Genomic DNA, 14,003 nt, shown 5'->3' with positions numbered 1-14,003 from the left:
TTAACGCGCAAGCACGCCACTAGCTCATCGACCAGTCTAGTCAGCTACTCACCTAGCAAGACTGACCTGACTGCGCACTTGTTAAGCCTTTTATACCTGTTGCGCTGCATGCTTGTTGGGAATTCGTCGTGTGCCGTCCCGATTTATGCAGTGTGGTGAGCGAAGTGGTTGGTGAGTTATTCGGGCATGCTGCTGGTGTGCTGCTAGCAGTGCTCACTTGGTGTAGTGTGTATGTACAATGGTGTGTATGTACGTCGCTGTATGTATGTCTGTATTTACATGTACGGTGGAGTATGTATGTACAATGTTGTATGTATGTGCGGTGCAGTATGTATGTACAATATTGTATGTATGTACGATGCTGTATGTTATTGTATCGTAGCGGATATGCTACGTTACAATACAAACAAATTAAATTGGGTAAATTTTTATGATTTCGAGTTATTTTTAATAAAGAGACAAAGTGTAGTTAGAATTTTTTTTTCTATAAATAAAAAAGTGAACACNGTCATTCTGCGGGAATGCGCAATCTTGTATTCTATCGTTCTTGGGCATTGGCCATATTCCTAACTATTTCGCACTAAGTGCAATCTGAACTTATGCTTATCGGCAAAAAAAAGTTAAATGAATTGACCCACTGAGGTAGTTCACGCTTGCCTGGTTATCAGGTTATGTGGTTAANAAGTGGGTTAATACACGTACACGGCTATTGCTTACCTTTTCGGTTTTAAGTTTTTACCCCGCATCTAGCACCTGCTTGCCCGCGCTGCTGTGCGCGAGCTGGCCTGCCGCCCAACCCTACTCTAGACGNTTACAACAATAAAATACACTACACAATAATAATTTTTAACCATATAACCTGATAACCACAAGTGTGAACAACCTCACTGTTTACTTCCAAATTTTTTGCTTGTTGTTGTTTTTGTTGCAGCGGCTAGAACAAGTGCAGCCTCGACGGGGTCTGTCCATAAGGACAGGGGCTTAGTGCGGTGGGATTCAGAGANGACAGAGAAAGGGGAAGAATGCAACCCCTTGTTGCGAAAATGGTAGTAGAAAAGTACGCAAAGTAGGCAATTAGTAGTGAAATTCCTTTTGTAAATTCTAATGCATTTGCAGGAAATCTGGCATTTTAAACGAAATATTAATTNCATTCGTTAAGAACATCTTCGTTTAATCTGCTCAGGTATGAGTTCAACCTACTGCAGTAACCAGAGCGCAGTTGGGCTATTCTGCTCANGTAGTGAAATTCCTTTTGTAAATTCTAATGCATTTGCAGGAAATCTGGCATTTTAAACGAAATATTAATTTATCTACGTGAAATACGTAATTTATGTGCTATTTAGCTGTATAAAAACTGCAAAAGGACTCAAAATTAAAACAAACTACTATGGGATTTATGTAAACGTCCAGTTTAAAAACAATTTATGTTTTTATCAGTTAAATGTGTTTCATATGCATATACAAATAAACATATTGCACAAAAGCGTATACTTCAATTTCGCAGCAAAGCTACACTTTTCCAAATAAATTTGCAAAGAAGCAACAGCTAAGGAGNTCCGCATGCCGGGCATTCGTTAAGAACATCTTCGTTTAATCTGCTCAGGTATGAGTTCAACCTACTGCAGTAACCAGAGCGCAGTTGGGCTATTCTGCTCAGAGTCTCCCGAGGCAGACGAAGTTCTGTCTCGTCCACGTCTGGTGGTTGTGCGCCCAGAACGGCATTCACAGGTCGGGAGTCTACATACCTCGAGACTGCCTCTCTGTGAATGCTGTTCAAGGCCTGTAGATAAGCTGTCGGGTCCAGAGGTTGTTTGATGAACCTCTGGACTTCGTCCGCCAGTTCGTAGAGATGCCTCCTGACGTGCCTGGGCGAGGGCTCTTCTGCAAGGAGTTGTCTGTTTTTATCTGACCACGTCTGTGGCTCCCAACCAAAAACTGCTTGCAGAGCATTGTCTTATGCTCCTTAACAGGGAACAAGTGGGTCTCGTCATGCAGGTGGTGTTGCGGCGACATCAAAAGGCATCCTGTTTCTGTCCCGAATGACGTGTTCTGGCAAGAATGCAGCTTCATCCACTGCGTCCTACAAATCCACACGCCAGCAACGTTTCCTTGTCTTTGCCGTAGGTGCTGCCGGCTAGCGACTAGAGGAACTTGTTGCGGCTTTGTACTCTGTTGACAATTGCGGTTGTATGCGCCGAGAAGGAGAGCAGGCTATAGGTTACTCCGAGTTAACTTCTGGTTGTTCACTGTCGGAATTGGTGAATCATCGACGTGAATTTTCAGTTGTAGTCTGACCTCCGTTGTCCAGGAGGTAAAAAGTGAGGCCGAGGATTTTGTAGGCGAGAGGGTTAGGCTCCGTGCAGTGAAGAAGCGAGAAAGCTCGGCGAGATAACCGTTTACTTTCGAGCACAAATCATCAATTCCATTCGCAGATGGCATGATCGAACAATCGTCAGCATAAGAGACTATCGAGACTCCCTCTGGTGGTTGAAGGAGCTTTGAAATGTAAAAGTTAAACAGTAATGGGAAAAGGACACCACCCCGTGGAACCCCTGTTTTATTTTCCTAGGTTTGCTCGATTTGTCTCTAAAAGTTACTGACGAGTGACGACCACCCTACTAGAATAGTTCTCTCACAGGGATGGTTTCGGTTAAGGCCACGAGTTATCTGGGTACTTATGGCGTTAAGAGCTGTTGTTGTGCTGTGCACTTTACGGAATCCATGCCGATACTTCGCTGGGATGAGGTGGTTCGTAAAATACGGGAGTCGCAAGGGCTCTAGTGTCTTCGCAACCGGGCAAAGGAGGGTTATCGGAAGATAAGACTCTCCTTTGTTGGCTGGTTTCCCCGCTTTGAGCAGTGGGACCACTCTCCCCATCTCCCAGATGTCTGGAATGACGAGTGGACATTGACAGATTGAGGACCTCCGTTAGGTACTCTACTCCTGCAGGACCCAAATTTTTCAGCATCAACATGCATATTCCGTCGGATCCAATGGCTTTGTAGGCTTACGCATTCCCGTTGGCTACCCTTACCTCACCGTTGGTTAAAACAAGAGGCGCACTAGGCTTTGGCAGTTTGTGCAGCCTTCTGGTCACTCGACGTTTGACTGTATCCACCGGAGGATGCAAAATGAACTGCCGGTCTAATCCAGCTCGCGCTTCGCTCCGGGTCCGGCGAAGCGTGGTCACCAACCAAAGTCTATTTCAACTGTGTCGTCACGCTTCGTCGGGTTAGACAATGACCTCACCGTTCCCACGACAGTCGGGTCTACGTAACCGGAACGACCCAGATTTATATCTGGCCAAGGACTGTCACTCCAGCAACACTCCCCAAAAAGTCTTTGGGGAGTTTGTATGCTGTTACAACAACAACAATAACAACAACAACAATGACCTCACGGTTGACCAAAGCTTACTCGCACCAGAGGCGAAGTTGCAGGTCTTCAGATGCTCTTCAAATTTCTTCCGCTTATGTACGTTCACAAGTTGCCAAATCTCCGAGTTGAGATCCCTGATACGGGGATTTCCGGGATCGGCCTGACGAAGGTTTTTGCGCACATCGGCTAGGGCAGCCGCCTCAGCATGAAAATTCGGACGGGGGTCCGAGATACAACCCGCTGGGACGAAGCGGGCTGCAGCAGCAGTGACAACCCTGTGGAATCTACGCTCACCTACATGAACGTCGGTTGGTGTGGGTGGTGCAGTGAAGACGTTTTCAGTAACATCGGCGAAGCCTTACCAATCAGCTTTAGAAAAGTTGACATAGGTCCGGTGATCCGCGGAAGCAAAGTCAGCTGGTTTATCAATCGAGATGATTATGGGCAGATGGTCTGATTCCAAAATCAGCGTATGTAGGTGGACATGATATTCTGTTTATCAGACCAGCACTGAATATTGTTAGGTCTGGCGAGCTGCAGCAGCTGCCCATAATCCTGTTGGGTGCGTCGTCGTTCATTGTGCAGAATGTCGAATCGTCTATCTGCTCAGCCAATTGGTTCCCCTACGATAGTTTGACAGGCTTGAACGCCAAAGATCGTGGTGCGCATTGAAGTCACCAACTACCATACGGTTTTCACCTCTGAGCAGCGCACGTATTTCAGGGTGACATCCTGCCGGGCAGCTAGTGACAAGGGATATATATACGTTAAATAATTGGAGCTCAACATCGCCTGACCGGATAGCAATACCCTGACATTCTAGGATGGTATCCCTGCGGTCGATGTCTGCTTCGATAAGCTGATTGCGACCGAGCAGCACAGCATGGGTCCTCATAGTCCCTCGTCCAATACCGCGGTGCGCAGTCTTGAGCATGCCCTAAAGTGACACCAGCCAAGGCAAGTGTTGCACTTGGTACTGATGTCACATTACGGAATATCCTGGACTAACACACCGTGCAGATTGTCGGAGAAACTAAGAGTTGTAGGCGGTGGAGTGTGGGTGGTGGTGCAGTTATATCGGTGGTGTGGTCTGTTGTGTCAGTGGTATTGTCAATTGTATCGTGTTGTGGTGCGGTTGTGTTCGTGTTGAGTTGCTCAGGCGGACTCTGTTGTGCCGTGGAGGCAGGTCGATATGCGCAGCAGGGGATCAAATACGCGGTAAGATGTAGCCCTATGAATGTACAACTTTTGAGTTATTTCGCCAACCTAAACGGGGCTAGCCCTTGGTGGGGTAAAACCCGAGTTATTCCGGTACGTAGAACCGGCTGTCGAGGGAATGACAAATAATGGTTTCATTATTTAGATACCGGCTAACAGGCAAGTCCACCTAAAGGCGGGGTTCCTTAATTCGCTCCTGGCTGGTAAAATAACTTTTTCACAAATCTTCAAATCAAATTTAGTCAATACAGATTTTTTGATTAAAAATCAAAATTGGGGAGTTAGAGGGCTAACAGTCGTTGAGAGGAATTTTTTGTCAAAGTTAACTTTTCATGGGACACGAAAGTAAAGACCTGGACACTGACCAATGAAATTTATCCATTGACCCGAATCATTATCAGAAGTGTCAATAAAGATTCTCATTTCCCTATCGTGAATTCCATTAGCTAAAAATTAAACACAAATTGGTTTTGGGTTGCCTGTAAATTTAATGAAATGATTTACTTACATAGATTTAGCGATAGGGCTGAATAAATCTGGGTTTACCCATTCGGGATATCCACCTCGGCCTATGCGATGGTAGCAAAGAATTGACCGACGATTTTGGTTTTTAGAAATTTTGTGTATACTTTATTTTGCATATAATCTTGGATTAGGGATATGAAGTTGTACAAAATGATTAAAATATGTAAATGTTAAAAATGTATTTTCTTTCGTTTTTTTTTTTTTTTGTTTGTATAATATAATTATGAGTAGGATTATTCGCATATAACGGGAAGATCCTGTGTTGTGACCTCTGCCGCAGCACTCTCTTTTAGATCCTTAGCGTTAGTAATATCCTGTACAAAACAAAAAATCAGAAAGAGACACATTTTACACGAGGTATCTTAACGAAACTAATGTTTTTATTGGACATTTAAACACTATGATCATGGATATGGAAAAAAAAATCGAATTTAAGCATATGTATATGGATTTATGAATAATGCATGTTGAAACGTTAAGCCTACAGATGTTAAAAGAGATGGGGGAAAACGGGGCGACTAGGAGATTGTACTAATCAAATTGTTAGCACGATAAAATGTGTGAAATAAGACACTCAAATGATGAAATAGTAGGGCGAGCCGAATACAGCACATTTGAAGATGTTTTCTTTTTTTTTGATGTTTTATACGAGTGATTGCATTGGTGCAAGGCGTTACTGAAAACACGTTTGTGAGTTCCAAATAATTACTTTATTAAAATTTTGTTTGACAAGAATACACAGAGAATGCGTTCCAAGTATAAATTCAAAAATCTATTAAAAATAAATTAAAATTTTTGATGTTGGAGTAAAACAAAACATTTGGTTGAGTTTTAAACGAATTCCTATACTCGAACGAAAACTCTGTGAATAGTGCGCAAACTACAAAGAAAATATAAATAAACATGAGAACTTATCAAAATTTCGGTTTAGTAACTTTTTTTCAGTAAATTTCAACCTGAATATTACGAAGCCTTGGAAAGATGTATTATGAAAAACTGTTAATGAATTGTCATAATTTGTTACTTTGTCGAGCATCCCGAAAATGTTATGTAAAAAAGCGTTTGTTAGTAACGGATCTAAGAATGAGTTGACCGATTAATTTGGGGCACTTTTTTTAAATTGTTTAAACCAATTGTTACTTGCAATCTAATATGTATGATATCCATAAAAATTCTAGCATTATAAATTTCATTTCAAAACTTGTCATTATATTCAACTAACATAATACATTTATATGGATTCCCGCCATAGCCTAATACCGTTTACATGAAAAATTCGTAATTAAATTTGACAGTTCATCGGTTGCTTTTGTGGTTTTCCTTCATTTCCTCTCCCTTCGTTTTGCTTCAATAGACGAATCTATACTAGCAACGGCAACGATTTGTCCATAATACGCATGGTAATTGAATCTGAATTACTTACACATGAGGTAATTCACTGCCATAATTTTGTACGGCGAAGTAAGTAATCGAATGGGAGAGTGAATGATGAACAAATTACCAACGAAGCTGCCGATGGAAAGTATTAATATAAATTTTTTGAAATTCAAAATTTTTACACCGATTTGTAACAAAAAAAAAGAGACAATGGACCTTTTGAAGTCGGCAGCCGTTATTAAAAAATGTGTGTTGCTTTCATTAAATCAATCGGCCAATCATTTCGACTAAAACGAGTAACAGCGCAATGAACCATGCAATCAGTTATCCAGAAGCAAGTACAACAACAAAATGGCATACGGAGTTTACAAATATGTACGCATGTGTATCTGTATTTCTAGCAATCAATATCATTCTCTTTGATAATTTTCTAAACCTCTTACAATGCGATTAGTCTATTTAGTTTTGAAGTTTGGTATTCACCTTGGATGCATAGGCGGCAATGTTTTCGTTTTCGTATTTAATCGTATCTTTTAAAGTGCTGTATTTTTTGTTCGTTCGTTAATTATTTGTTGTCGCCGCATTAATTTTGAGCTTCATTAACACTGACCACACTGTCACTACGAATTTCTGTATCAACTAAATGCTTATCAGTCGATTTTATGCAGTCATGCAAGTGTGATTTATCAGCCAACGGCGTAGTTGCATCACATTTAATAGTTGAAGGTTCCAGTTGGGCTATTACCTCCTGTATAGGAGCATCTACGAAATTCAATAAAATTGCATTATTTTTAATGCCATCGCTAGAATGGTTACTAATTTCGATATTCTCAGTCTTAAGATCATGATTTGTTGCAATGATTTCGTCTGATACATCAACTTCTGGCTGTGGATGATTATCTTTCTGTTGGTGAATTAGCTCCACAGCTTTTTCGGTTATTTCATCTACCACTGCTGTGGCCGCCTTTACGAATTCTGCTTCTTTATTTTCTAAAGTGTGTTCCAGTAATCGTGCGATTTCGCCCGTTGAATTAGGAAGGCTGGTAGTCGAAAGCTCTTCATTGGCTGCTAATTTTTCCACTGAATTTTCTTCCACTTGTTTGATGGAATTTTCTGCCACTTCCAAAATTTCAGGTTTTTCAATAGCATCAGCCGTAATCGTTTCTGTGTTAGATTCATTTTGCACACTTTGCGCGGTTGTGGCAGACTTTGTCTCAAGTGAGGAGGAGAGAATTTCGATTGCAATATCTTCTTTATTTAAGAGTTCTTCATTAGAAGATTGTTGTAAATCAGGCATTCTATTGATATCACTGCATGGAACTGCGGATGATGGTTCGGAGGTTCCGATTCCAGTAACAATTTCTGGGGAAGCGGCACAAATCCCTTCTTCTTCGGCTTGATTGTTGTCATTGAATGCAAAAACCGACACCTGTGAGGGTGGTGGGGAAACAGGTAGCGGAGGAGGTTTTGGGGAATCTTGAGCCGTTGATGTTGCACTTACTGCTGTACTCAAATCTTCGCCTTCATTTTCATAATGACTTCCGACTGCGCTTTGAGCTGGTTGATTTGCGTTGCGATATGCAGGCTCCAACGGCTCTTCGTTCCCTGCATCAACATTGGCGACTACAATTGAAACTGTGTCTGAAACTATAGATGTTGATACAGGTTCGATTGCCTTCAAAGCCGCATCAACCACAACACTTGTGGCGCTATCTGTAGCAATAGCTGTTTGTTCAATTTTACGTTCAGTCAATTCTGTAATCATACTTTCGCTGATTGGTGTGCCAGTTTCGATCTTAGCCGATTCAGTGTTGGGGTCAGGGAGTAAAAAAGGGGTTGATTTGGGTGAGGAGGAAGTAGTAGCGGTAGTCAAAGTAACTAAATCGTCTGTGAGGGCAGCTGGATCTGTTTGGAATATTACCTCAACTTGTGATTTGGACTCGATTTCGGTTTCGAGCTCTTCACCGTTTGCGCTCGTGCCATTTTGATGTACAGCGTTGTTATCGGACACCTCGTTTGGAATGCTTTTAATTTTTTCGGCAACGTCAGACGTTTCTCCCATCAAGTCTGTTGCTTTGTCTTTAACTTGATCTTTCTGGTCATCGACAGTCGATAACGCAGCTGTGCCGTTATTTTCGGTTGCATCGCCATTACTCACGACAGAGGGTGGATCTACAAAAGTCTCTGCGGCTGCGTTAATGGCAGTGGTAGTAGTTTGCTTCTCAGTCTGATTATTTTCAGTGGCAGTGGTTGAGTTATTCTCAACTGAGTTTTTTGTTTCGGTGGTATTGTTAGTGATGTTGGTGGCGTTTTCATTGGAAGAGATTACCTTTGTTGGCTGCTCTTCGGTTGGTGTGGTTGATGTAGACGTTTTCTCGCCATGCAATTCTTTCTCAGAGCTATTGCCGTTTTCAACGGGCTTCTCGCATAATTTTTTTGCTTCAGATACTCCAGCTGCTTCGTCGTCGGCCGTCTACAAATCGAATAGAGATATTAAAATTTAAATAGAAAAACTTAGAATTAGTATATAGTGAAGTATACCTCTTCTGTGGCAGCTCCTTCACCTGGTTGAGCCGCAGCTTCACAATTTGTGGTCGCCGCAGTTTCTGTTGCTGTATCCTCGGACTTTACTGGCTTTTGTTTATCTTTTTTCCCAAACGAGATGCTACGGAAAGACCATTTCTTTTTTACCTTCTCCTTCTTGGGCTTCTTGTTGTTTTCGTCGGCTAGAGGCGAGATTTCTTCAGCCGTTTTATTACCGTCTTTAGAGGCGGCTGAGTCGTCTTCCTTAGAAGCTGGCTCCACAGCACTTGTATTACACTGTCCTGTATTACTATCACCGCCGCCATCTTGCGCCCCACTTTCGCCTCCACTCTTTTCGGTTGTCAAATCTTTGTCATTCTCAGTTTCATCGCCACCCTTTTTCTGTAACGCCTAAAACAACAAAAATATATAACAAAAAGTATGTAAATATCTATTACATATTTATTAAACACATAAAATGACCAAATTCTTAAATAAATAAAATGGATTTAACATGCTTCATAAATCGAAATTTAAATGAAAATACACTTGTGATCCGCTAATTAAGCCAGCAATATTGTGATCAATTTTGGCTATTTTTCTTTGTTTATTTAATGTTTATTGTTTTTCCAAAAAAGTCTAGCTCATTATATAACAAACACCACATAAATCCAGATTTCAAACTTTGTGCAAAAATTATAAAAAAATCTGCAGTTTCAACTGAAATTTCAACTTTTTATTAAGATTTTTATGCAGAGTATGCAGTTAAATAGCCCTTTGAATTCTAGGGTAATAATATGCAAGTCTTAAGTTGCTAAAAAATCGCGTTGATTTTTCATAATTTTTTTTCTGACTTCATGACGCATTTTTTACATACAAAAAAAAAATTCGAATTAATTTGTATGGAAAACAATTTGTAATGCAGTCAGGAAAAAAAATTAAAAATCAACGCGATTTTTTAGCAACTTAAGACTTGCACATTATTACCCTAGAATTTAGTGGGTTGTTAAACTACATATTCAAAAAAAATCTAAAAAATCTGAATAAAAAGTTGAACATTTAGCTGAAACTTTGCAGATTTTTCTTAATTTTTGCATAAGGTTTGAAATCTGAATTTATATGGTGTTTGTTATATAATGAGCTAGACTTTTATGGAAAAAAACATTAAATAAACGAAAGCAAAATAGCCAAAATTTATCAAAATGTTGCTGGCTTAATTACCTGATCACAAGTGTATCTCTTTATAAAGCTTTTTAAAACTATTTAATTTTTTTATGAATATGTAACGCCACTAGACAGAAAATGCACGACAACTAGACATCGCACACCTAAATCTAAATGGAGCTAACTCAGAAATCAGATCCGGAGATATACGTAACTGCTTGTGGAGAATACAGATTCAACGCAATTAATCAAAAACCGTTTCAACAGTAGTTTTTTAAGGAGTGAATATAATCACGAAGAAAAAACTATTTCCGTTATTTGGAGGCAACTACTACGACTTGATTTATGCAAAAAAAATCGTCCTTAATTGTTTTTAGTTATACTAAGTTCACGTTGAGCCATAAACTCGAGTTTAACGTTTTGTGTTTATGAACAACTGTCAAGTGTTCTCATTGAGGTTTTTAAGAAACTCAGAGTCTAATTTGACAGTCGTGTGTTTACTTTTTATTATCCACATTTGGCCTGTTCCCGTACTCCAGCATTTAAACAGAAGTAGTCCGAAGTATTCGTGGTCTAGAATACCAACCCTTTAGCTATCAACAAAAAAAANTCCGAAGTATTCGTGGTCTAGAATACCAACCCTTTAGCTATCAAAAAAAAAAAAAAAAAAAATATGGCTCGATAGAACTTTTCATGCTGATTTCAACAATACCAAGATTAGTTATTTGGAATAAATAACAAGTAATTTTTTAAGCAAAAAACAAAACGGACTTCAATTCTCATATATAAAATTAAGATTATCGTTTATTTCTTCCTGATCCGACGATCGCATTTAAACCAAATTAGTATGGGATCAGCTGTGGGGTAACACCTTTCCTTTAAAAAAAAGAATTATAGAAAGCGGTTAACGCGGTCCAAAGTTATGCGCTAACATACATAAAAATATAAATAAATAAAACAATATTCCGACCATGATACAAAAAAGAAGGTAGTGTCATTTAATGACATTCGTTGTTGTTGTTAACCATTTGACTTTTAATAAAATTATGACATTTCGTGAAATTCATGCTACCTGATCACTAGAAGAACTATTTTTTTTTTTAACCAGAAGATTTTATCAGTACATTCAACCCTGTGGAATATGATGAACTACAAAATTATGCCGGCTACATAATTTCGAAAATGGGGTTGACGACTAGGTTTCAGAAAGCACGAAGAAAGTGTATGCTTACATATCGTCGTTTAAAGTACAAAACCGCGTATTGTCGTTCTGCAAAACCGCGTAATTGACATTTTTTGCCAAAAATTGGATTTGCTCACACAAGCTCTTGGCTCAAGCCTTATCCATTCGTCCTGAAATGCGATTTCTTTGTAAAAAAAAGAGAACCATTTTGAAATGAGTGTTTTTACTCTCTACAAAACAATTTATGCAACCTCACATACGCAGTTGTGCATTTTGTTGATACACGGTTTTGTACTTTAAACGACGATCTATTAGTTGTTTATCGGAGGGCGATCTCCTCTTCAAGCCGACTGAATAGCTGAGTATTTTGCATAAATTAAGAATTTGTGAAATTTAATGATGATGCGCTAATCACAAAGCCTAATTTTTTGCAAAATCTTATGAGAAATTTAAAAGTAAATTTGAACCGAAATATAAAAAGGTTTTATTTGGGAAGAACATTTTAGATTCGAATCGCAAGATTGCATTCAAAATAAGAAAACAAATAAATAACAGAATAATGCGCGCGTGGTTTTTATTACAAAATGAAAAGAGCAATTACGATGAAGTCTCCTTTAACAGTTTACACTTTAAATATTTTTAATAAAAAAAATGTGCGAACCACGTAAGTAAAAAAAGTACCAAACACTGATAATGGTTTTTGATTTGAAATTTTATTACATTGGTATAAATATGGGAAACAAAATACTCCGATTTATTGTTTTAATATTATCAAAGTGGCAAGGCCGTTGATAATACTCACAATTTATGAAACTTCAAAAAATTTTATTATCCGTCAAAAGTTGTTTATTGAAACTACCTTCTTTTTTGTATCATGATTCCGACGAATTGATAACCTTCTCTTTTGTGAAGTCGGTTAAGAACCAAAGCTAATAAAAGAGGTTAAAGTTAAACTTTTATATTTCTTATATTTATAAAAGCTCGGAAACTACTCGACCGATATTGATGCTGTTTTAAAGATAATTTAAATACCTTTTACTCGACGTATATAGTATAACCCATATAGAATAACAATTTTACATAAACGCCATATATATAAAAAATATAATTATATATATTTTTTTAAACACTATTAGAATATACATTCCATTAATATTATGCAAAAGGTATTACTTAATTGCACTAAAAAATTGCTAATTTATTAGTAGAAACGTTTATTGCCAAACCACCTTCTACAAAATGATATTAATTGATATAATATTGACACTCTAAAACCCTTTGGAAATTTGGGTAGATTTTAAACAGCAAATTCCCAAATTGTTTCACATAGCTTATAAACACAAATAGTCAAGTAGNTCATTAATTTTACGATATTATACCTAGCATTTCTCTACGACTTGCGAGTGTATGCAAATTTATGAGCTTTAGACAACTAGTGTAAGGGAGAGATTGTCGTCTGAATCCCAGTTAAAATCACGCAATGCAAAAAGCAAGAATTGTTTTTGAATTGATTCAATCCTTTCTGAATGAACTTGGCAGGAGGGATTCCAAATAATAGATCCGTATAGGTCTAACTAAAAAAAAAAAAAAAGTGGTAAGAAGAGCTTTTCTAACATAACNATTTTAAACAGCAAATTCCCAAATTGTTTCACATAGCTTATAAACACAAATAGTCAAGTAGTATAAAGTGATGTACGCTTATTTCAAAGCAAAATTTGAGTTTGTAATTTTCGCTTTTTTCAATTCTGGCATTGATCTTTGGTTTTGTTGCACACCTCTGCCCGATTTCGGCTTATGTCATCATCCTGGGGACTGAAAACATCAGTACTGCAACGTTATGTGTTCTCACTCAAAAGGGTTAACATAAAAGTCAAATGAGNATTAGTCTTGCATGGCTTCAAAAATAGAGGTCGAAAGTGTCTTGACACTCGAGAGGGAACAGAAAAATTTACCTCGGCCAGAAGGGCCGGGCTATTAATCAAGCATGTCATTAATTTTACGATATTATACCTAGCATTTCTCTACGACTTGCGAGTGTATGCAAATTTATGAGCTTTAGACAACTAGTGTAAGGGAGAGATTGTCGTCTGAATCCCAGTTAAAATCACGCAATGCAAAAAGCAAGAATTGTTTTTGAATTGATTCAATCCTTTCTGAATGAACTTGGCAGGAGGGATTCCAAATAATAGATCCGTATAGGTCTAACTAAAAAAAAAAAAAAAGTGGTAAGAAGAGCTTTTCTAACATAACGATCTTTGAACTCTTTTAACCATCGCTTTACAAATGCAAAAACGCCTTTGGCTTTATTGACTGTAACATTAATATGAAGGTTGAAATCGAGTTTGGAATCCATTGTGATACCAAGATCGATAAAATTGAATAGNTTTTTTAGAAAGCTTATCAAAAGACCAAAAAAAAACTGGGATTTGTAACTATTTAAATCAATAAATACATTTCACTGTGGGTTAAATACTTAAACATTTATCGAAGCTCCGATTGTTCCATTTTCTTGTTGTATATTTTTAATTGAAAGAAACTGTTGATATTATCATTCGATGCATCGAAAATATCGATATTTTTATACGATATATCGATATGAATCGATGCTATATTTCGATGCATCAAATGGAAAAAA

General features: G+C 38.3%; 1 protein-coding gene across 6 annotated transcripts in view; it reads right to left on the bottom strand.

The window, feature by feature from the left end:
* Nucleotides 1–5,287: 5,287 nt before the first annotated feature.
* Nucleotides 5,288–14,003, bottom strand: part of LOC108358153 (uncharacterized protein YGR130C-like) — a 171,124-nt gene continuing 162,408 nt past the window's right edge. For all 6 annotated transcript variants that reach the window (XM_017609330.1, XM_017609328.1, XM_017609326.1 and 3 more), the window contains exons 3-5: nucleotides 9,040–9,432; nucleotides 6,982–8,971; nucleotides 5,288–5,435 (exon numbers count right to left, since the gene is read on the bottom strand). In XM_017609330.1, coding sequence (XP_017464819.1) covers nucleotides 7,082–8,971; nucleotides 9,040–9,432 — 2,283 coding nt within the window. In that variant the 3' untranslated portion in view covers nucleotides 5,288–5,435; nucleotides 6,982–7,081. The remainder of the gene's footprint in view (nucleotides 5,436–6,981; nucleotides 8,972–9,039; nucleotides 9,433–14,003) is intronic.

The sequence above is a fragment of the Rhagoletis zephyria genome, unplaced genomic scaffold (genome assembly GCF_001687245.7).
Source record: "Rhagoletis zephyria isolate East Lansing unplaced genomic scaffold, Rhagoletis_zephyria_1.1 Rzeph_scaffold_00216, whole genome shotgun sequence".
Taxonomy (NCBI): Eukaryota; Metazoa; Arthropoda; class Insecta; order Diptera; family Tephritidae; genus Rhagoletis; species Rhagoletis zephyria.
The sequence above is the reverse complement of the archived record's forward strand: the minus strand, read 5'-3'. Positions and strand labels throughout refer to the sequence as shown.